The 25,611-nt window shown below is 41.0% G+C and overlaps 1 protein-coding gene across 4 annotated transcripts in view; it reads right to left on the reverse strand.

Moving 5' to 3' along the window:
• Positions 1 to 25,611, reverse strand: part of phactr1 (phosphatase and actin regulator 1) — a 45,582-nt gene that overhangs the window by 18,672 nt on the left and 1,299 nt on the right. For 3 of the 4 annotated variants that reach the window (XR_003693391.1, XM_028587818.1, XM_028587817.1), the window contains exon 1: positions 8,044 to 8,358. The exons of the other annotated variant lie outside the window; for it this stretch is intronic. Coding sequence is in view for 2 of the 3 variants with exons in the window: in XM_028587818.1 (XP_028443619.1) it covers positions 8,044 to 8,308 (265 nt within the window). In the remaining variant the exon portion in view is untranslated. Of the gene's footprint in view, positions 1 to 8,043; positions 8,359 to 25,611 lie in introns of those variants that run through there. 4 annotated transcript variants of the gene reach the window in all.

Below are 25,611 nucleotides of genomic sequence, written 5' to 3' on the forward strand. Positions count from 1 at the left end.
TGGGATTGCCCAAGGATCAAAGACATTTGGGAAGACGTGTTTTGACACATTTTTAATTTCATAGTTTAGGCCAAACAAACAGAATGTCCAATGATGTGTATTCTTGGCCTGTTCCCTAAAACTCCAAGGCTTAGTAACGCCGGAGAAAAGATGGGGAGGTACATCTGTAATTGTCTTGATGTGCTGAAAAAACTAAATGCCAATAAATATTTGTTGAAAACAAATTTTTAGCCCAAAAATAACACAGATCAGTCAGAGTCAGGCACTAAATAGGTTAGTAATTGGTAAAATTATACCAATGTTGATGCAAAAATATGACTTTTTAAAGGGAGATAAGCTCAAGATTTATAGGACTGGATAACACATTATTTTAGGTTGCTTTTCTTACTTTCTTAGGTAGAAAGTAAATATCCAGTTATCATATTGCATATTTTCTGTAATACTGGGCTTCTTAAATCCACAGAGGAGGAAAACAGATGATCACTGGGTTTGTGATTCAAATGTCGTGGGACACATCCTCCCAGGGGGGGCTGTGCATAATCAAGTCGAGTAAAGCTTATTCTCTTCATCTCAGTTAGACAGGAGGAAAAAACTCCCACAGAAAAGCCTTGTTGAGGCACAAATGAAGAGAAGGCTCTGGACAGGCCTGACAGAGAGGAATTAAACATGGACAGGAAAGTGGGACATGGACTGATGGTAAACAAGAAGGGTTGCAGTGAATATCTACAACAAATTTCTTAAAAACACTTTTACAGAAAACACTCGCACATCCAAACCAAACCATTCTTCTGTCCAGGTGCGTGGGACAAAACAAGGACTTGAAGAAAGAGAAAATCCCGCACACTGCTGTTGCTGCAGCATCACCTTTTATTAACAACACAAGCAAGAGCAGTGTGCGGGATTTTCTCTTTCTTCCAGTACTGTTTTTTTTTAAACACAAAAAAAATAAATCACCTTCATTCCAGTCTTTCCCTCCTCCACTTTTTCCACTCACTGACTCTGAACTGCTGTTCTCTCTGCCCGACTAGTTGTTTAAAAAGTAATCACGCTGGAGGCTGTTTTCTATACAGCGTGTACCAGTTTCATTTGAAATTACACCTATCCCATTACACGCAACATCCTGCTTTATGACACGGGCTCTACGGAACAAGGGCATGAGGCCGGAGCCAGAGGTGACCAAGAAAATAAACAGGGAGCCAGCATTTTAGCAGGCAGTATAGTAGATGTAAACACACACACACACACACACACAAACACACACAAGCACCAGCAGACCCTGACATTCACAGACTGATATACTCAACACATTCTCACTCCCATCACATAAAATGCGGACGCTTGGTCAGGTGCCTTTGGCGTTGTTATTAACGCTAAAAGTCTTCTTTAGCGTCATATCTAAAACGCACTTTATCTAAACGTGCTTGGTCGGGACTGTTGGCGTCTCTTTTGACGCAGTTAGGTTTAGGAAAAGGAGAACGGGACGGTTGGGTAAAGAAGAAAGCGACGGTTGGGATTAGGAAACATGACACGCGGGCCACGATCCCCGGTTGGGTGGAAAGCCCTGTGTTGTTTGACCCAGCCACCCCCCCAACCAACCTCCTTTCATGCTACTCGCTGCCGTAGTCGCTCTTAATGCTACGTCATCTTCAAACGCCGTGTAGCTGCTTGCTGTGCCCGGTGCGTTCTACAAACACGCTGAAGGGCGCTTTTTGCGTCGCTTCTGACGCTGACAGCCAGTGCCCAAACGTCCGTATTTTACGAGTTCGGAGTGAGAACGGGGTTGACATACTACAGAAGAACAAAAATCATTTACATATAATAACCTGTCCAAGCAGGCAGATCTGAGGTGCGTTCTGTCATGTGACAGAAAGGTTGCAGGTTCAATCACTTCAGCAAGCAGCGTCTATCCAAACCAAAATGTCCATAAAGGGCGACCCTGATTTGCATGTACACTGTAGGTTAGGGAATAGTAAACATATTTAAAGACAAAATACTTAGCACAGTGGTAGGCTAGCCTCGTGAGAGCGTCCTGATCTCGCGAGCTCCAGTTTTCCACTCGCAGATCAGTCTGGCATCTTGAGATAGAGAAAATTTGGAGCCGTTAGCCAAACGACCGGGCCAATCAGCATTGGTTTTGAGGTGGGTTAGGTGGTGATAGACAGATGGTTTATCCAATCAGCTAACCAGTATCTTCAGACAGCGGTAGCCCTAATTCTGTTAGCCGCTCGCTAATGCTTTTTTTCTCTTGGATCCTTCTTTTGGAATATGGTCCGTGAACCTGAAATGGTGTCTTTTATTCCTAAATTCTCGTTACACAAACGGCAAATATCCTTTACCGACATGTTGCTTGCATGCTGAGCTTACGAGCTATGCTTTGCCTGCAGCAGCAGGGGCGGGCTTGTGGTTGTATTTTCATACGCTTCGTGGATCTGATTGGTTGATTTGGCCCGTCTATCACCAACATAGGTGATAGACAGATGGTTCATCCAATCAGCTAACCAGTATTTTCGCCCCTTCCCAAAAGTTCTCCAACGGAATGTTCCCAGATGGATATGCCGAGCAAATGCAAAGCAATCCATCTGGCGGAGTCAGGTTAGTGGTAGGTAATCATAACTAGAAAACACAATCCTCACATCTGAAACGCATGCATCAAAATGCACATGGTGATTTGGGATTTTTGAAAAATACTGGAAGCATAAAGAGTGTTTTTAGGAGGATGAACTGAGCTAAATGTCAAGAGGGTCGGTCTCTCTTTTGATGTTACCATCAAATATTGAATGCTGAAAAAAAAGTAAATTATGGCTACAATAATATGGCAACCAATTTCAAAAAGACGGCATGGGATATAGAAAAATAGTTGCTACTGCACTCATTCAAATAGGTCTAGTATCAAATTTAATAAGCACTTGATGAAATGTGTAGTTTTTTTAGTTGTATTTGAGTTCTGAAAAGAAATCTTAACAAATATCTGTTTAGGCACCCCATAAAAAAAAAAAAAAAAAAAAAAGAGATTTTAAAGTGCAATTTTCTACTGATACTCTCTCTCAACTAACTCAAAAAAATCCCTGAGTGTTTTTGCAATGTATTTGCTGCATATGTTGATATTGCGATGACCATTAAAAAAAACTGAAATGTACAGAAATATTTGGTTTTGTACCTTTTTAATAATCTTTATTGTTTAGATGTTGTTTTATTTTTTTTCTCTCTCTCTCTCTCTCTCTCTCTCTCTCTCTCTCTATCTATCTATCTATCTATCTATCTATCTATCTATCTATCTATCTATATATATATGCATATGCACTCTTAATATTTGCACGTTTTCCCACTTTGCAGGGCTAAAACATGACTTCCATGGTGGTATTGCTGGGTATTGAATCTCAATACTTTTTTGGCAAAGACCATACAGTGTTTGAAGCATCAACAACTGTCAAGTGCTAAATGTAGGGTTGGGCATGGAGAACCGATTCCTACTTGGAATCGGTTCAAAAATTACGATTCCAGTGGAATCATTTCTTTATTGAAATTGTTTTGATTTCAAATCCGATCATCGCTTCCCAATTTAACATGCGCAAGTTTTGGTTTCCGTAGCGTCCAGGCACTTGTTGTGTGGTCAGATTCCTGATCTTGTTTGCTTCATTCTTTGATCAGAAAGTTCCTCACTTAAAATTAAAACCTTGCCAATTTCAGATTGTTCTTACCAGGCAGAATCATAGACAGTATATAGGGCAGAATGAGCCAAGGGAACGATGACCACAAACAGAAACTGAACAGTATGTCGGTGGTACGGAAGGAAAAACAGATCAATGTGAAGCAGTAAGCAGCTGCAGACAGGAGGAGACGTCAGCCTTCAGGTGGCCTTGTTACAAAAAAGGATGTCAGTTCCAATCTGTCCCAGCTCAGCAGCCACCATCGAGAGGGCCTTCAACAACAGGAACAACAACATCTAACCCCCCCTAACCCCACAACCCCAAGCCCTCTCCCTGTTCCCTCCACAGCTGTCCCTGTGGCAGGTCTGGGTAGCACCCTGGTGTGAATATCAGAGAGCTTACGGAAACCTTCCCTGGACAAATAAAAGAAAGGTTTCAACATTCACAATTTCAATATTTAAAGTAATGAAGATCATGTTAGTGTTTTCATGTCAGAAGGAGAACAAGGCTGCAAGATATGAGGAAGATTTGTGCTTAGATAGATCAAAAGTAGGCCAAAAGTTTGGACACACCTTCTCATTCAATGTGTTTCTTTATTTTCATGACTATTTACATTGTAGATTCTCACTGAAGTCATCAAAACTATGAATGAACACATATGGAATTATGTCCTTAACAAAAAAGTGTGAAATAACTGAAAACATGTCTTATATTTTAGATTCTTTAAAGTAGCCACCCTTTGCTTTTTTTGATAACTCTGCAAACCCTTGGTGTTCTCTCAATGAGCTTCATGAGGTAGTCACCTGAAATGGTTTTCACTTCACAGGTGTGCCTTGTCAGGGTTAATTAGTGGAATTTTCCCCCTTATTAATAAAAAAGCAAAGGGTGGCTACTTTGAAGAATCTAAAAAATAAGACATGTTTTCATAGTTTTGATGCCTTCAGTGAGAATCTACAATGTAAATAGTCATGAAAATAAAAAAGAAACGCATTTGAATGAGAAGTAGCATAATATTGCAATATTGTCCCATAGCTGTGAATTGTACAGTTTTATGGATTGTGGCAGGAAAGGTTTCTGTACGACGTCGAAGCTGTCGGAGCCTCTTAGAGACATGCCCGGATTATCCATAAGGGCCAGTGGGCCAGTGCCGAGGGGCCCCAACCATTCACAATCAGTGGGTGGCACCACATGACACAAGCTTTAACAATATTTTTCATAAGTTGTTATATTATTCACCTGAAATTGTTGAAAGACCATACATTACTCATTTATGAACACTAATTTCACAATAATAATAATAATAATAAATTATAAATAAATCTATATTACATGACCACTATCACTCCCCCTCCCCAATCTGTCAGAGTTGAGTTGGTCCAGAAGTATTATAAAAAATGATAAGTGGTTGGCTTTCGCGGTCCACAGTCTGCGCTTCTTTTCCTAGAACTCGTATTTCTTTCAGAGGAAAATAAATCCATATTCTTAGATCTAATCTAATATTGATTGTCTTTTGTCTATATCTTATTCATTTTCGGTCCTTTTATTGTCGTTAACTGTGATGCTAAAGCAGTTTTAGCTTTCCCATTTTTGAAAGTTTTTGACCAATCAGAGTTGCTTTCAGGGCCCATAAAATAAAGTTGGAAAAATACATATTTGACCGACCCACAATGCTGCAATACTGTATATACTATTGATTTTGGCTTTATGAATTGAGACATTTGAATATAGGTCTCACTGCTCATATGCCTACATGTATGTAGTTGGGTTTTGAGGTATAGTGCCCAGGGGCACCACATTGTCTTAATACGGGCCTGCTTAGAGAAGGTGCACCACTGGTGGCCCAGGGTGTATGAGATAACGTTACTGAATATTGCGACAACGATATGACTTGCGATAATTAAACAGATATTCATGTGTACTCAGTTCTGCATTAAAACAAATGAAATGGAATCATTTCCAACATTCTTTTATTGAACAAATTAAAGATTGAATTGAATTTAAAAAGCATAACTAAAAAAAGAATAACAAGTAATTTTCTTTCAACTAACACAAACAAATCTCTGAGTGTCCTTTGCGATTGGGTCTCAACCTTTTGCGATGTGTGGATATAAAGAAACAACATGTTGTGCAGCCCTAGAAGAGATGCAGCGTTTTCATCTCTGAGGTGATTACATCGTGGTTTTGAGAGGTCACGTAGAGGCCTCCTGACTCATCTTTGTCCCTGTAAACAGAGCGCCCTGTCCCTGCCGAGGTTGCCGGACCCCCTGAGCAGCGGAGTGAATCAGAGGGCTCAGACTCACGCTGCAGGGAGACATTCTTTCAGTCAGGCCCTGGGTCTGTTTTCTTGACTCACTCAACAACAAGCTCAGAGCAGCCAAACGCGATGACGCTGCCGGGCCTGAAACCGCTCACTGCATTAGCTGACTAATCCCGGTTCTCTGTCCATTCATGTTTTTGGATTAGTTGGGGGGGGTTTGTGGTCTTATTGTTGGAAATGAGCTGTAATTAATCAATACGTGGTTGGGTTTTGTGTTGAGAGTAGGCACATAGATATTAAGCATCACTCTTCTGCATGACTGTATTGATCTGTGGTGGAAAAGTAGCTTGATAGATTTTCCAATTAAATCAACTTGTAAATCAATCAAATAAATTCAGTGATTATACAGTAGCTCATCAGTTGACTAAGAAAAACTTTAGTCTTGAGTTTGCCCTTACCAAAGCAATTAGTCAATTAATTAAATAGCTTAAGAAAGAATAATTTTTCTAACCGTAGATTCTGCTCATTTATTAAGCAAAAATGCCAGAAATGTACTAGTTTAAAAGGTCCCAAGGCATGAAAATTTCACTTGATGAGTTTTTTTTTTTTAACATTACTATTCGTTCCCACCAATGAGAGAGAAAGAGACATCATGGCTTTCAAACGAGCAAAGTGGCAGTTGGTCAAGGCCACACCTCCACCTTGCCCCCCCCCCCCTCCTCTTCAATAGCATAAAGCTACAGACACAGAAATGGCACATCCTAAGGAAAGCTCATTGTGGGACTGGCTCTAGTGACTGTAATTCTGCAGCAAGGCTGAATTTCAGGAAAGAGACTTCAGATACAGTATTAGGGGACCACTAAGGTCTATATAAAAGAGACTTCAGATACAGTATTAGGGGACCACTAAGGTCTATATAAAAGAGACAGATTCAGATACAGTATTAAAAGGACCAGATACTAAGGGGTCTATATAAAAGAGACTTCAGATACAGTATTAGGGGACCACTAAGGTCTATATAAAAGAGACTTCAGATACAGTATTAGGGGACCACTAAGGTCTATATAAAAGAGACTTCAGATACAGTATTAGGGGACCACTAAGGTCTATATAAAAGAGACTTCAGATACAGTATTAGGGGACCACTAAGGTCTATATAAAAGAGACTTCAGATACAGTATTAGGGGACCACTAAGGTCTATATAAAAGCATCCAAAAAGCAGCATGTCATGGGACCTTCTCAAATGTGATGTTTATTATTTTTCCTTTTTTATAATCCAGTTATTTGAAAATCTTTGGGTTTTAGACTGTATTTAGACAGCAATTTGCAGACGTAACTTTTGGCTCTGGGAACAGGCAATTTTAGTAATCATTTTATGGACTAAATAATAAATAATCCCCAATACAAATAACCATTAGTTGTAGCACCAATTAAGGTCTTGATTGAATAAGACATTAAAATTGATTGTTTTTTTGTTGGAAATATAGTCACATCTCTGGGTCTTGACTCAACAGAACATTTTTAGCAATCTTCTTCATGACTGTATTGATCTGCAGACAGACAATAATACTAGAGAGAGATTTTCAAATTAACTCCACTAGTTGATTGATTGGACACGGTTTACGGCCAGCTGGTCAGGGCAGCCGAAGATGCTGTGAGTGTGAGGACACTACTGCTGCGACAATGAATCCGTACATTGATCAGTCGATTGATAGAAAAGCCTACATGCTGTGAAGTTGATGGTATAACGCAAGTGGACCAAATGTCCGAAATTAATTATTCAAATGAATAACCAAATGTAGAATTCTGAAATCCACAGTAAATTTATCTTAAGTTAAATCATAAACAGGCTATACATAACGGATTCAACGGGCTTTTAAAATACCACGTAGTTATATAGAGTTAATTGAAGGACGGTTAACCCTTTAAGGCTGATGTGAGTGCTGCTCCCGGTGCTGTAGAGCAGATTTCCCCCGGCAGGCAGGGAGCTGCCACCGGCAGTTTATAATAATAATAATTATTATTATTATTTAAAACAGAAGAGTAAAAACACGTCCTTTCCCTCCCTGTCTGTCTATGTGGTAATAAACTGAACCGTGTTTTCTCCATGTATATTATTAAGTCTATGGTTCTCTCACCGTCCAGCGGCTCCACTCCCCGGCAGTTGCGGCAGATGTGTTTGATCTCTTTTCCCAACTGGCAGTGGATCATGAACGGCATGTTGTTGTTGTTTGCGGCGGGCTGGGGCTGTTGCTGTTTGCCGCGGGACTTCATCCTGCTCAGGCAGAAAGCTTTCCTTCTCTTCCTCGGTTTCTGCTCCTCGGACACGGCGACAGATGGGAGGTCGGTGGCAGAGCCGAACCCGGACCATTTACACATCACGTCGCCTCCACGGCCCGCCATGTTTGAGCCGGACGGCGGTGCTGGACCCTCTCGCCCTCTGCTGCGCTCCGCTCCGGTGGAGGGGGATTTTAACTGGTTTGGAGCTCTGTCCACTTATAACAAGTCACCCATTATTGAAACTACTACTACTACTTCCGCCTAAACCTTACAAAATAAAAATAAATACAAAATATAAACTTAAATGATTAAAAGATGTGGCACTCCATATTCTTAAGAAGAAAATATACATTACTATATATGAATAATCTTATTTTGACAAAGTCCATAATCTACTCTGGATCTTTCTTCGTTAAGTCGTGCGTATTTAAATCGTATAAATCAATAAAATACTTCGTCTTCTTTACTTTGTTTTGAAGGCTAACTTCACTTCCGATTTTAGCCCGTGTCGTCCGCTGCACTTTGACGCACTTTACCCTCCAGATTTAGCCAATCACAGCCTGCTGTTGAGAGCATCATATGATTTATACACCTCAGGTTAAAAACTACAAATTACATGAGTCTTTGTACCATGTCCATGAGTGACACAAAAGCTGGAAAAAATAAATGTTTACATACAGCAATAATCTTTTATTTTAATATTTAATCCTCAACTGTCCTTTAAACCTCTTGTTCTTTTTTAGATTAGCATTGTATTTTAAGCGTATATACATAAATAAGACAAACAAATCTGTAATAAAAAGTACATAGAAATAATACATATAAACGTATACATATTACATTATTTCTATAAACTTTTTATTACTCCTCTTTGTTCAAACGTACTACATGGACATTGTACTGCATTCTGAATTCTGGTTATTTTAAATTACCACCATTTTAATTTTATAAATCAGCTAGACTCTTGGAACTCTTAAACAAACAATTAAATTATTAAAACTATGACACAAATAAGATTTTAAAAAGGGATTGATTAAATTATTTAAATTAATTTGCACTCAGACTCACATGAGGTTATAAGCCCACAGCGAGTACTAAAAATAGCCTAATCAATAGGATCCTATAATCAATCCTGAACTTCATTAGAAAGAAACCTATGGAGAAAAGCTCAGACCGCAGCAATATGTTCCCACTTCAAAGCTGTCTGTGTTTTGTAGCCTACTCACTAACATTTGCTCCATGAAAATTATGATTCACACTCTTCGACTACAGAAATACAAGGGTGAAAAATTGAAAATGAAATTGGTTTGTTTCTCTAAATAAACACTAATTTGTGCATTTAATCATCATTTTTTGTGATTTCTTCATTTTGCTATCCATACTAAAGGGACAGAAATAAACGTTTTGCATCGTACTGCATCCCATGTTCTGTGCTAAATTTGAAATGCTATAAAAACATAAAAGGTGCTTGTTGGTTCTGTTCTGTGGAGGCCAACAAAGGGTCACAGGCTGTAGTTACAGATCTCTGCCAGCAGGTGAAGCTCACACACAGGTAATACGGAAGAAATTATTTTGTCTCTGTCTCAAGGCAGTGACAGACTGAGCCACATGGTGCAGACTGGTGAGGAGGAGTCGGTGTCTAATCAGAAGCGAACTCCGTTATCTCCTCCATGTTACAACACTGAGTTGGGGTACACAAAGCATACAAAGCCTTGGACGTGTGTGTTTGTGTGTGTTTGTGTGTGTGTGTGTGTATTGAGGCTATAAATTAGATGTTATTTATCATTTTACTCATGTACAATGCGTGTGTGCGTTGACCATGGATTTTACATAACGCTCAGATCAAAAGCATACGCTGCATTTTCCTCGCTGCAGACGATGAGTCACGAAGGCTTTACAATTCAAAGTACAAGGTTGTGTATCACAAGAGGAAAAGGTGACAGGTTTGGTGAACAAGCCTCCGGTCTAGTGAGCCCCTCTCTTTCAATAAAGTATCAAACCTCCAGTCTTCCTCTCACTTATAAGCAGTGGTGGAGGAAGTATTCAGATCCTCTACTATAGTAAAAGTAACCTACTAATATCACACCGTACAAGGGCTGCATTGAAAAGGTTACATAAGTGAAAGTAGCCTATGTAAGTATAATCAGCAAAATGCGCTTAAAGTATTAAAGGTAAAGTAGCCAATAATGCAGAAACATTTCCCCTGTGATTGTTATACTATTATATATGATATCATTAGATTACTATTACTCATGTTTTAATGTAAAAGCAGGATGTCACTGTTGTAGATGGTTGAAGTGGCACTCATTTTTTTTTTAACAATCTTGTATAAAATGGAAATAATTGTTATTTTCATTATGGATTAATCTGCTGATTATTTTCTCCATTAATCAATTGATTTCAAAATGTTCTGAAAATAGTGAAAAATGACATGACAATTAACCAGAGCCCAAAGTGACACCTTCACACAATGCTTTGTTTTGCCAGACCTTCCTCCACAGCGCTGCGGAGGAGGGTCTGGCAGCCTTCCGGGATGGGAGAAAAACGTGCTCTGGTTTACTGGCATTTCTTTAAACCAATCACAATCGTCTTGGGTGGCGCTAAGCACCGGACGGAGCCATGGTGCCCCTGCAAAATAGCCTCGGGAAGAACTTGTTTTGGTGGAACGTGTACGTTCAAAGGTTGTTTTAGTCGTGCATCAGAAAACTCAGATTGGGCAGTTAACCATAGTTAACCATATAAATCCACCGGAGTTTAAAATTACAACACAAAGAAAGCGGAAGGTAACAGACATCCGGCCAAAAAGAGGCAGAATTTCCGGCGGCACTATAGCAATCCCAGAAGTGGATCGTCGTGGATATAGACTAGCCTCAAATAGACCCACAACTGCTTTATGAAGAAGACAGTTAAACCCACAACAGCTCTTGACTGAAGCAGAAACAAGGACCAAGTTAGAAAGACAATCTTTGCTCCTTATCTCAAGTATCACACAGGTTTCATTCTCTACTCTGTCAGTCTCATTCTGATGACAGGCCTGATTCATACCACCCCTTTCGCTGTTGTTGCTGGCTCTAATTTTTTTATCTAGTGCCACCAGCAGGTCAACACTTGACTGTGTCCAAACCTTTGACCAATCTACACTCTCTCCCATCATTCTCAGCTGTACTTTGTGTTTAGTGCTATTTAGCAAATGTAAATGAAGACGGTGAACGCAGAAAACATTTTACCTGCTAAACATCAACATGTTAACATTGTAATTGTGAGCATGTTAGCATGCTGACGTAAGCATTTAGTTCAAAGCACGACTGCGTGCCCGATTACAGCCTCGCAGAACTGCTAGAGTGGCCGAAGAATCCTAAACTGACTGTATGTAAAGGGCTGCTCCAGTGATCAAATGTTGCACCTCAATAAAGTTGGGTAAGCCACAGGAGACACATGAAAAAAGAATAGCAGCAGAGACCAAGATACCTATGCAGTTGAGATCCAAATGACTGAAATCAGACATTTAAAATAGTGCTGCATCTTCTTTTCTGTTTAGAAACTAGTCTGGTAAATGTCGGCATCTTTTAAATGCCACACCCCTAATTTGTAACATTGGCTATCTGTTATAAAGATTAGAGACTTGACAAAGCTCCTCCAGAGCCACAGAAAACATCATGCAACAGTCCAGTAAACTGACCATTATGTTTAAAATAGACTTCTCCTTTAATCAGCAAAGTAACTATTGACTATAACTGTCGAAATAGTACCTTGTACTTAAAGGTGCACTATTTCATTTTTGTCTCAAATCGTAGGCATCTCTCCTTGATCCGCTAGCTGCCTGCCCCCTGAATACACTGTGAAAAAGCCCGGTCTCAGGAGACAACACAGGGGTCTTAAACATCAAACAAACACTAAGGGCACAGGCTGTGCACCAAAATACAACAAACCACTCCAGCCAATCACCGACAAGATGGTTGGGGGAGGGGGTGGGGGTTAGTGATAGTTAAGGCCGTGACACATCAGGCCAATTATCGGCCGTGGGACAGTCTGGCGAGGTCAGTGACTCAAATCTGTTCGGTGTGTCCCGTGTCGTCGTCCGTCTGGGGGGCTGTCGGCATTGATTTTGGCCGACCTGACATGTTCGGTTGGCGGAAGGGCAGTCGGGACTCACCCGGAAATGACGAGCGGAATGAGGTCACTAGAGTCTCTCAAAATCTGATGAAAATCTTTTAAACTCACCTTTGTTGAGCTGATATGAAGACAGATTCAGCTTCAGTTTTCAGAAACATGTTTCAGTGAACTATTTTAGTACAATATGAGATCGTATTTTGAACGGCCGCCATGACAGTCCAGGTCTGAATATCCGGAGAAAACGAACCCATGTGACCTGTTCGTCCAATCAGCTGCCGGTTTTCATTTCTTGGGCAACATTACAGATTAGCGCCGCCTGTTGTTATGGAGGCGTATTACGTCTCGTCTCCTCTCGTCTTTTTGATGTGTCCCGAGGCAGTTTTTTGGACCTCGGGGACGCAACTGATCATATCGACGGGGTTTTCTGTCAACGGTCGGCCGTTGGCTATATGTGTCTACACCATTAGTCAGTTAGTCATGACAGTTACGGAAACATTGGGGGTGGGGCAAGCTTGCTCTGTTTTGTTTGAAATTGAGTTGGAACGTCAACAGAAGTGACCATGCAGGAACTCAGAGTGCACCTTTAAGTGCAGTCTTTAGTTACTGAAGACAGCACCTTCATCCAAAGAGCTTTAGAGCTTTGCCTCTCATTCACCGCTTTGTGCACAGATGGCAGTTTAACAACAATAAGGAATTGGGTAGTCTGGATCAACTGAAGTACATTTCTAGGATAAAGCCTGACATCCGGTGTATCAGGCTTTGTCCCTCACCTTCGGCTCTGTGTGTTGTCGTTCTCAAAATCCCTTCGCTTCAGGAAACAACAAATTTCGAGCTAGCAAGCTACCCGCCAAAAATGTCAAGTTTTGAAGAAAATTTAGATCGTGCAACAAGGCAGGCCTGCTTGGTTCTTTGGGGAAATAATTGTAAAGATTATGTTTACGGCATTTCCTCTCTAACTGGGACGTTTTTGGACCGATTGGTGGGATTTCTGTGGACAAAGTACACACGGCGATACACTGGTAGGAGTAAATGAAGTCCAACCATGTATCCAGCTCATTTAAATAGCTCACGTTACAGTATTGTGTGAACAGTTAACTTCATTTAACATTGTGGCGTTTCCCGGGGTGCACATGTTCCACCAACACGAGTTCCTTCCCCGAGACTACTGTATTTAGCAGAGCCGCCGTCGCTGTGGATCCGGAGCTTAGCGCCGCCCAAGATGACTGTGATTGGTTTAAAGAAATGCAAACACCCCAGAGCGTTTTTTCTCCTAAACCAGAATGTATGTGTGGTGCAGCCAGACCTTACTCCACAGTGCTGTGGAGATAGGTTTGGCAATGCAAAACTAGGAATTGGAGTTCAGTGTCTTTAGTGTCACTCTGACAGGAGGAGATGGGGCTGCTCTACCTCGTGAGCCACAGTCGCCCTATTGCAACTCAGAAGTACACTGGGTATATTTACTTTTATTAAGCTCACAGTATGGTACAATATGCTGTAGTTGGGTAAATCCATGTGTGCCTCATGATGCAATAAGGTGTCATGTTCTGTAAATGTATGTCTTCAAATTATTATAAGTAGCACACAATATGATTCATTTGAATGCTGGAGCTGCACTCAGTGCAGTCTTCATCGAGGTAATGTCAAACTTGTATCCTGAGAAAATCAATAGACCACTATTTCGAAACACAACCTTATTTGAAATAAAAAAACGCTCACAGTGCAGTCTAATTAGGTGAAGCTATTTTTATTTTACTTTTTCATATTTTTACCTCTTCATACCCTTAGAAAGATATCTAATTTCATTCCACTATGCCTTGTTAATCTGAATTTTAAAAAGGTGCAGTAGGTAAGACTTATAAAACTAACTTTCTGTCATATTTGCTGAAACTGACCCTATGTTCCAGTAGAACTACATGAAGCAGGTAAATAAAAAAAAATAATCCGGCTCCTCAGGCACCACCTCCAGCCTGTAGGGGGATTTGCAAAAATCCACGCTCCCTGTTCAGATGCACCAATCAGGGGCGGTGTCTAACTGCGTGTCAATCACTGCTCATACACACGCATTCATTCTCCCTTGTGGGGGGAGTAGCTTAGGAGACCGTTTTGGGCTTTAGCAGAAAGGGGGGAGGGACTGAGAAGTTGTCGATGTTCACATTTTTTGGCTAAATCCTGGATCTTCACAATCCTTTCTACGGCACATTTAATCCTGAAAACGGCATTAAAAAGAGACACAAGAAATAGAAGTGCAGTGGGGACGAGGTGTCTTTAAGTTCTTGTTCCCTGCACACACGAGGGGCTCAGTGGGGGCACAAAGGGTTGGCAGCTTGCAGCTTAATGTGCCGTTGACAGTAATGGACTTCATGCTTCAATGTGACAAGTCCGAAAAAAGAAGTATACCACCTCATACTTACACGCAAGTACAGTCAGAAATACACGTCTGAATGCACACACACACACACACACACACACACACACACACACACACACACACACACACACAAGACCACAGGTGTGCTTGTCACATCAGAGATGGCAGATAGCCTGTGGTGTGTACAGCTGTCAGATCCTTTTCTATCTGTGAGACACTGCGCTCTTTACATCTGTCTCACCATAAACCATTCTGTCCAACAGCATCTATCTTCTGGTTCCAGCAGTCTGAGCACGTACTTCTCATGAACCGTCCACGCCTCGGCTCAGCGGTGTCACCACATCAGCACACAGTAAGACTTCTCTCTCAGTGTCTTTGTACTGTGATGGAGAATCATCTCAACCTTGACCTGCCTGAGCTGTGAGTCACATCTTCACGTTGCTGAGTCTGCCTGACAACGCTAACAAGCATCCACACCCACTCTGAAGCTTGGTAACAAACTTGTCTAGTACTGGAAGAATGTAAAAAATAACTGAGTTGAATTTTTGTAAAGTATATCTGATTGTGGCTCAGGGTGGCCATATTTTTGCATGTAATTAAGTTCCTCTGCAGAAGACCCTTAGTATGTGGGTTTCTGTTCTCTCAGTGCCGTTTTGTGTTTTACCTTTCTTTCTATGTTTAAGCTGAAAACTAAAAGTGATTGTGTTTTGATATTGTTGCTCTATGACTCTGAACAGCCTCCTGCAAAGTCTAAGAGAAGTGTGTGCACACCCTAAAAACCTACTCCTATTATTTCTCAGTTTATGCCCTTGATTTGATAGATTTTGTTATGTGGGTTCAACACTTACAGTTGTTGTCTTTCGCCTCGTTTTCCTCCCTCTTATCCCTTTTCTTCTTCCTGTAAAGCTCCTATTAACTTGCGTTTGGAAAGTGCAATATAAATACAGATTGCTATGTGAAATTAAGTCAAATAAATCCGTTAAAGTGGTCTCTACAGTTCTTACACTGCAAAATGACAATGCCATGATCAATAACAGCACTGTTGATGCTGGCTTAAGGTGTCTACACACCAACCAGACAGCCGACCCACGGCAGAAAAGCCAGTCGAAATGATCAGTCTCCCCGTGTTGGTCCAAAAAGTGCCACAGAACAGACCAAAAGGACGAGACGAGACGAGACGTAATACATCTCTATAACAGCAGGCGGCGCTAATCTGTATTGTTGCCCAGGAAATGAAAACTGGCAGCTGATTGGACGAACGCGTCACATGGGTTTGTTTTCTCCGATAATTCAAAGCCAGACTGTCATGGCGGCCGTTCAGAATACAATCTCATATTGTACTAAAATAGTTCACTGAAACACGTTTCTGAAAACATTTTAAGAGAGAAATAGGCCATGCAGTTGCTGAATCTGTCTTCATTTCAGCTCAACAAAGGTCAGGTTAAAAGATTTTCATCAGATTTTGAGAGACTGTAGTCACCTCATTCCACTCGCCATTTCCGGGTGAGTCCCGACTGCCCTGCCGCCGATTGAACGTGTGAGGTCGGCCAAAATGAACGCCGACAGCCCCCCAGACTGACGACGGCACGGGACACACCGAACAGACTCACGTCACTGACCTCGCCAGACTGTCTAACGGCCGATAATCGGCTGAGTGTGTCAGCGCCATTACTGTTCACAGGTCAAACTGGCTTTTAAATCATGCCTTTAAGCTAAATGTTGCAGACTTTAACAAACATATGCAGCTGTTAATGCACTGTTGCTCCACTCCGAGAGGAAGAGTGGAGATTACCTCACTAGTTAGTAAGTAAGTAAGTAAGTAAAGTTCATTTTTATAGCACTTTTCACAGATAAAAATCACAAAGTGCTTCGCAATAAAGTGAAATATAATACATAAAAGACAGGAATACAGAGGAAAGTAGGTACATAAATCCAGACAGCCTTTGTCTAACTAAAAACCTGTTTGAATAACAAAGTCTTCAGCTGCTTTTTTAAAAGAATCAACTGAATTTGAACAACGTAAAGAGAGGAGCAGTGCAAATTGTAAAACCCTTTGAGACAAACGTGCCTTTCCAGAAACAAATTCCCAGTTACTCCAAAGACTTCCACTGTTTCAGACTAGCTGTACATTTCTTTGTACATTTTTGTTTGCCACTTGGATTACGTTTGTACATTCTTTCCTTTGTATTTTATTATCTTTATTTTTGAATAGTTGTTTGTGTATTCCATCCTATTTATTATTTCTTGTATATTCTGTATGTGTGCTGTGTGTCTTATATTTTGCTGCTGTAGCACTGAAATTTCCCAATTCAGGAAGTCAATCTAATCTAATCTAGTGACAGAAGTCTCAGGCAAATAAAACCCTAAGTATCGTCCTCTTGTGGGAAGAGGTTCATGTTATTCATGATAATGTGAGATCAGTTTTAAAAAGTGAGAAAAATGATCAATTAGTCAAAAAGAAATCATCTTAAACTACATATGATAGTGGGAACGTGAAAATAGATTAATGTTGTGTTGTTTACCTAAGTATGGACACTAGTGTACACTAGCACAACGTGTCCATTGGTTACTTGTGTCAAACATTTGTACGCAAGTATGTGAAGGTATCAGTAGAACTATAGTTTATTGATAATGTGGAGTTATTCCTTATACAGTATTTATGTATTGTATTGATAATATGGAAGTATTAATGTAACGTCGATTGCATTGTTTTGGTTGATCTTTTGTGTGGACCCCAGGAAGAATAGTTGTTACTACGGTAACAGCTAATGGGGATCCCAAATAAAGAAATAAACGATCATTGCCGTCTTTCTGATTAATTGTCATGCTGGACGAGCACATGACCTTCCCTCTTCTCTATTTCTGATGACCATCCATTACCCCTACACGCAGTATCACCTCCTCATCCCATCTGGGCTTCTATCTCCATCAGGAAGCAAATATTAATCATCCTCTGGCCTTTGATGATGCTGCTGCTAATTTAGGCCCCGCACTGAGGCCACGGTCCTGACAGAGATTTAGTATGCAAAGTTAATGTGCTGCTCTGTCGCCAGGAGAGGTGGAAAGCAGGTGGAGCCTTAAAACAGACCACCCACCATTTCCCCCACCAGTTCACCTGTCCACCCACTCCGATTAAGATGCTGGCTGGTATAAGCGGCGCAGATTAATCACCTCGTCAAAAATCTGAGGCTCTGAGGGTGTTCCTGGGTGACAGAAGTTAATTGTTTGGATTTGAATGGATGGAAGAGGCTAAAGGCATGGAGGTGATGTTTCGTAGATGATTATCTGTACGGCAGGGGCACTGCCCAGTTCCTAACTCTAGCAGACTTCACAGCATCGCTCTTCAGGAGACAAACAGGAAATGTGACGGGGCAAAGAGAAGTTTCTTCCTCTCGGCTTCCAGTTGATAAACTACATCTAAAAGTTGACAGAATTGTTGTCATCATCACCCCGGGAGGGCAAATTAGAGAGACATCCAAACACTCTAATATCGTCTGGGTGATACGTTTATTATTATTCGGGTTTCTGCAGTGTTCACTGAATTAAATTCAAGGCTTTTTAAATCCTTCTGAATACCTCACAGAATGCAAATGCAATTTAATACCCTTTTCACTGTCATAGAATGGCAGAAAAACCAGTAGGGACGGTGAGACCTACAGCATTTTATTAAGTACATTAATTTATTGAGATTTATTGTCAGTAGTTGTATACGACATGAGTTCATAGTAATATAATTACAGTAATCAATTAGTGTGACCTGGGCCCAGATAAGTGGCAGGAAATTAATCAATGGATTAACCAATTCACAAATAATTAATTAAGTTTAGTTAATTGAAGTTGTTGCTGTAATTGACACGTGCACATTATGAGTCAGTGAGCTTCCAAGGTACTGAGGCTAGCAGTAGCAACAGGGCTTGCTACAGGTCTGATGGTGCTCACTGAATCTTGCCAGTTGCAGTAGTCAAACTAGAAGAAACGGGAAACGTTGTATCCAGAGGCAAGAGAGCCACGGAAAGAGAGATCCATACTTATGTAGTTCTTCCTTATCCAAATTAGGTCTAATGACAGAGGATGTCATATGTTGATATATATATATATATTATGTCATAAGCAAACTGGCAAATTTAGGCAATAATAAATAAAACTGATCCCTCTAAAGCTCCTTTCACACATGCACTGCAACCCTGAACTCATCTTGACATTACCTCAGTTGAACCGGACATTAAACAGACTTTACCCTGCCAGCTCCTTAATACAAAGTCTGTGTAATGTCTGATTGAGCCTAATAGAGCCGCTCATTGTGGGGAGAAGTCACAGTGAGAGAGTGGGCGTGTTGATGATGTTTCTATCATGCGCAAAACTGGAAGAAAACAAACATCAGAGGGTAAAATAGAAGAAGGGTGATTTACATGAAGATGGCAAAGCAAATGTTTAACTGGAGAGACAACAAGATTTGGGAACTTTTGTCCATAAGGGCCAACGCTGAAATCATCAGCCAAATTCAGGGACTGGCAAGAGACTGCGTTGTTTATGACCAAATTACGCAGCGGCTCCGTGACGCGGTGTAATGTCCGGCCTCCTGCATGCTCTACCCAGCACCAACCCTTGCCCAAACCAAACGGAGTATTTCCAGTAAGTGAGAACACGTCTGACAATCTCCTGTTGTGTGGTACATGTGTTAAAGTCAATGTGCAATAGGCAATCGTTATGGTTATGGTTAGGGTTAGGTGCCTTGAAGTCAACGGTCGCAGCTCTGCCTTAAAGTCGATTAGACAATGGTTATGGTTAGGGTTAGGTTTGGGTTAAAACGCAGGTCAGGGTTAGGGGTTAGGGTTAGGGTTAAGTTTGGGTTAAAACGCAGCGCCCAGAATGGGTGCTACGAGCGGCACGGGCACAAGGGGACCACTGGTGTGAATAAAACATTTTAAAAAACCCGGGTTCGGTTAAATAAAAAAAGAGGGGGCTGTTTAAAAGACGGCCAGATATTAATAGAAGGTTAAAAGGAACCACTGGACAGGAAGGACAGCGGGAAATTAAAAACTTTAAATAAAAGGTCACATCCACAACTACCCTGGTGTCTCTCCTAGAGAAATAATAAAGTAAAAAAATAAATAAAATATACACACATACATATACAAATACACACATCTATACATACATACATACATACACACACATACACACATATGTACAGATGTAAGAAATAAATAAAATATAAAAAGCCTGGTGTCCCAATATAAATTAAATTCTATCCCAATATTAAAACCATGTTATTTAAATTAATTCATACATTTAAAAGTGGTCATACATACTGTCTGAGTTAACCTTATGGTTAGGGTTAGGTGCTTTGAAGTGAACAGTTGCAGCGCTGCCTGGAAGGAGACATTGGGGGCTTATAACACCATCGATCACATTGCTGCAGCTCCTCTTTTCACCCTGTGTGTTGAGCTCTCTGTTTTAGCAAAAGAGTGAGGCATCACACTTCTGTTCCATCTTTGTTGGGAGTTGCACATGCGCAGTAGCTAGGTAAGGACTACTAGCCAGTCAGAAGCAGAGTATGAGGGCGTGCCACGCTAGCAGCTAGGCGAGCATTATAACGTTGTTTCAAAGTGACCACATTTGTCTCTGAAGTAAAGGCTGGACTACAATAGAGCTGTTTGGAGCAGTTTGTGGACAGTGTTTTCTGTTGGAGATGGTAAGTCCCTTTGGGGTGGACTTTGGGCTTTTTTTTTTCACTTTGTAAACCTATAACGTGCACAAAAAGATATATAACACAATAAAGGAAAGGGAAAAAGCCAAAAAGCATAATATGAGCACTTTAAAGGAAAACTCAAGTTCATATTAGAAAGCAGCTTAAGTTAAATGTGAAAATCACCAAATCTGGTTTTACAGGGTTCTGTCTAGAGACTTTTTAGCAGCACCACAGCAGCAAACACACGGGGACGGGAAATAAGGTGTGACAAAGGAAAGGCAAAGAAAGGAAAGACAAAGGAAGTCTGCGACTTCAAAGGCGACACCAAGTTCAATGTTTTCTCTCCTTCATAAAGTTTATTGATCTCCATCTCTCTCGCTGCCATTCATTGTTCAAATGCCTCAACATTCCCCCTCCCTCCCTCCCTCATCTCTGTGACTGGACCCGCTATGTGCTGAATTAATACAAAGTGACAGAACAGCAGAGCTGTAGGAGCTTCTGCATGTGTGTGTGTGTGTGTGTGTGTGTGTGTGTGTGTGTGAGAGACTTGGCATATCACCGGGTAATGAGTCATCCTCTCTTCTCTATCTGTCTCCTGTATGCGGCTCATCTGTTTTGATGGTGGCCTTCATCACTACAGACAGCATACTTGAGGAAAAAACGGAAACACAGAATACCGTTGATGTGTCTTGCATCTCTGGCTGTATTTTGTGGTCTGGTTGTGTATTTTTTTTTCTCTGCCCGAGAACAGCTCCTGCAGCTACCCCCCACAGCTGAAGTGCAGCAGGGTTGAACCACAAGGGGGCACACTTAAAACAACCACAGGGGGGGACACACATATCAAAGAGAGGCTCACAGACTGGCTACAAAACATGGAGTACAACACAGTAGGCACCCAATAAGGGATTAAGACTGAAGACTGAAATTATAGAATGCACCATGCACAAGAAATAGAGCCTGACCTGAATTAGACCTGAATACTAAATTACTAGTATGTATTGTGAGGTTTTTGGCAAACAACTTGAGAGAAGCAGAAGCAGAGGGAGAGTGGGTACAACCAAATGATAAATAAGATATAACACTTCCTGGGATAAGCCAAATGTAGTTACAGACACTGTGAATCTTGTCAGGACCTAAAATGTACTCTAATTGCAATCTTTATTTCCAATATAATTAAACTAACCCTGTATCTACAACAACACATGACATCAAAACAGCTATCCAATGTCCAATCAATGTCCGGAATCTCTATGTGGTCACAATAAAAAGAACTCGAGCATGAGAGAGGAAATGTCATGCACTGATGCAGACTGAGGATACACAACAGTGCGCAGGTCTCAAAGTGTTTTTTCCTTTAAAGCCACACTTCTATGTGCTCCTGTACTCCTGTACTATTTGCTTATTTAAATAGATCAAATTAAATTAATCGCCACCTATTTTGATAATCGATTTAAAGTCATTTCTTATGAAAGAAAAGTACAAATTATCTGTTTCCAGCTTCCTAAATGTGAATATTTTCTAGTTTCTTCTCTCCTCTGTGACAGTAAACTGAATCCTATTTGAGTTGTGGACAAAACGAGACATTTGAGGACGTCATCTTGTGCTGTGGAAATCAACATTTTATAGACCAAACAGCTAAGTGAGCAAACGTGAAACTAATTGACAGAATCCACAATGAAAATAATCCTAAATTGCAGCCCTACTTCCCCACCATCTTGATTGTCAACTTAGGTCTGGTTTTAGGTTTTTCTCTCTCTGCTCAATGGTCAGCTTGTCTGAGCTGAACAGACGAACCTGCGTGCCAGCGGAGGAAGAGTGAGGGGTTTTGTATGTTTGGTGGGAGGCAGCACGGCAGGAAGTACTCCTCTGCATTTAAAGCTCTCACGCTTCCTCGCTGTGTCCCTTTTGTATTCTGCCCAGGTAGTTCTACCATGCAGATAGCAGTATTGATGTCTGTTAGGGCTGCACAATTAATAGCAATTTAATCAAAATCGCAATATGGACTAGTGCAATATCGCAAAATATTTGTCAAACCATTTTGAATGAAGTATTGTGGTACTGCAGAGACAACCCAGCCTACAAATCTTATCCTATAGTCTAAATCCTTGCAAAAATCACATTATAATTATGTTAAGTTTAATATTTTTCAATGAAAATGAGAACAATGACACAAAATCGATCATTCCCTCCAATACCGTGAATCATATCGCAATATCACTCAAAATAATCGCAATTAGATATTTTCCTCATATCGTGCAGCCCTGCTATCTGTGCATGAGAAAGAGAGAAAAGAGTATAACTCAGATAGTGGGAGGTGGTGTGTGTGTGTGTGTGTGTGTGTGTGCGCACCGTTCCCACCATATTTTATGGACGACAGCCAACTCGGTTTCTTTTTCACTGTGCCAGTCTTTATGTTGCCACAATTCAAACAGCCTGCCACCCTGTCCTCCTCCTCAGACTCTTCCTGCTCCTCCACCTCCTCTCATTTAAGACCTCTCTGTCTCAGTCTTTCATTCAGGTCTTTATTAGAGCGCTCTGTGTTTGAATGAGAGCGTGGTAATGCCTGCGTCTTGGTCTTTGTGAGAAGCGCTAAGCTCTTAACTGAGCTGACCTGGATTTACGTTGCTGGAGCAGAGCGGTGCTGCCTGGGATCTGGACTGGCTCGAAATGGTGGAGCGCAGCAGGAATGCCAAAAGAAATGCTTTGAAATGGATCTGGTCTCATTAAGTGGCATACAAAAAACTGTAATTTAAGGTTATTCTTATTAGCTTCCTTAACCATGATTGACCAGTAGGTCCATTATTACAAATGCATGTTGTACTTGAAAATCATTGCTCAAACCCACAGAACTCCACTTTAATACTGAATTAATCAATATTTGTTGTATTAAGACTCAATCATAGAACTGCATAGTGTGAAACCCACAGCATATTTTCACAGTCTGAGCTCTACAGAGCTTTTCAGCCTCTTTCAGCTTATTGTTTTGGTTTTACTGCAGTCCAAAACTCTCATCAGCTTTGTATTTAGCAGCTGTTTTTCAGCGAACAACCTCTGAAAAGCACACTGTACTCTATGTGGCCAGCACCAAACAGTGGAAAGACAAAGTTAGAGGCTGTGTCTCAAATCAGATTTTGAGAGGCGGCGAGCAGCTACTCATTTGCCTACAGGAAAGCCCGTATTTTTGGCGGGCTGGAAAATCGCGTTCACACGTGTTGCGTTCGTCACGTTTGTCACACTCATCCCGCTCGTCATTTGCGGTAAGTGTTTTAACATAAGTGTTCCTTTGGGACAATACTAACCATCTAAAATGGGCACTATGGCAGTAAGTGGTCAGTGCACATTAGCAGTGTACTGACGGAAGTATGCGGAATGAGACACAGCCACAGACTAGCTGGTGAAGGAAGTGGAACATGTAGCAGCTAAAGAGCCAGATATATTTCTCGGGAGAGAAACCACAGCCAGAAGGAAAGTGAACATTTCATTCAAATTGTTCAAAAACCCGACTCACAACGAACACTTATGTTGCACCGTTCCTACTGGATGTGTAAGTAGGCAAATGTTTGCTAACACATTAGCCGTGACAGTACAAAGTCCAAAGGCCATAACACGTCAGCTGTCTGTCGGTCAATTTGTTTTGGCATTGAACTGCCCCCTAGTATAAATTAGATAATTTGTCATTGCCTTCCAAAATTAGAAAGTTTTTTCTGATCTGTCGCCCCATCTGCAAGATGACATTGCTCGCCAGCGCCATCTAAAATCCTTACAAAAATGATTCATATGACCATGTTGTAAGTGTTTGAGATTGGTTAGGCTTAGGTACAAAACCTATGTGGGTAAGGTTTTGGGTTCGGCACAAAACTACTTGGTTAAGACCGGGGAACAATCGTCGTCAGGGTTAAAATAAAAATAAACTGTCAGACTGTCAGTAGGAAACAGGAAATGAAAAGCAATGTCTATGCTACATTCTTTGTCGATCCATTTTTTAGCCCAGACCTCCACTCTCTGATGTTATTTTTAGCGCTAATAACAAATATTTTACTGTTAAATAGTCAAAATATATTAAATAAAGTGATGGAACAAGCAGATAAGGAAGATATGTGGAATGTTGAAAACTGTGTCTAATTACTGTACAAAGCCACTAAAGGGGAAATTTGAAGACTAAATTGGGGTTCAAAAGGTTACACATATAAAAACGCTGTTTACCTACATATTAGACTTAGGAGACTTCAAGATCTGTGAGTACATTCATGTTTTATGTTTTAAAATTGCCATTAATTCTCCCCAATTTGTTTCCAATACCAATACATCAGGTCAATGAAGGCCTAGAGTAAAACAAAAGCAACTAGCAGTTATGATTCTGCTCTGATAGCAAAGAAACGACCTGTAGTGAAATCATCTCATCCTGGGTCAGCACTGAACGTGGCTGGAGAAGGTTGAGATGAAGAGAACAACAAGCCATCTGGCAAAAGTCTCGGTGATAAACTTTTGTTTACTATATCCACCTCATATGCAGCAACCCACACACACACCCCCCCCCCACACACACACACGTCCACCAGGCAAGCATGCACGCATGGATATTTGTCACATATGAATGGTGACACACATCAAAGAAAAGAGTGGGCTGGATTTATGCTAAACAACAGCAGCTAAGCACACAAACATGAAGCAAATGGGAATCAGGGGAGTGGGTATGCAGAGGGCTGAGAAAAATATGAGATTAGAATAAAGCAATTTTGGGGGGGGAGTTGTGAAGACAAATATCCTTCTCCTTACGTAAAGCTGGCAGTGCTGGCGGTTCTTCCTGATGCCACACCAGCCTCATGCAACTGCAGTCAGCCTGCTTTGTTTTTAATAAGCAAGAGCAGCACTGTCAGTTAGAACCTCTCTCCCCCCCCCCCCCCCCTTCAGATTCAGGCCATGCCTGATTGAAAGCCTGACACAAAGCTCCAAGAAAGAATAGTGTTACTCATATCGGGGAGGCTCGGCTAATCTCGCTAAGAGGAGGTGCTGTGTTCACACAGGAAACAAAATGGAGAGGAAGATTGTTGAGGGCCAGAGAGAGGGCAGCTGAGAGAGATTATAAGTAGGTGGGTCAGAGCACCATAAAGGTCTAAGCAGGCTAAAAAAAGAGGAAGCATGTGAGTAATCACTGATCTCATTAAGATTTACATAAGGCTGGCTTTTCCACATACTTTTCTCACCTTTGCATTAGGCAGTAAAATAAGAGAAGCTTTAAAATTAAAACAAATC

This window comes from Perca flavescens, chromosome 9 (assembly GCF_004354835.1).
Source record: "Perca flavescens isolate YP-PL-M2 chromosome 9, PFLA_1.0, whole genome shotgun sequence".
NCBI classification, from domain to species: Eukaryota; Metazoa; Chordata; class Actinopteri; order Perciformes; family Percidae; genus Perca; species Perca flavescens.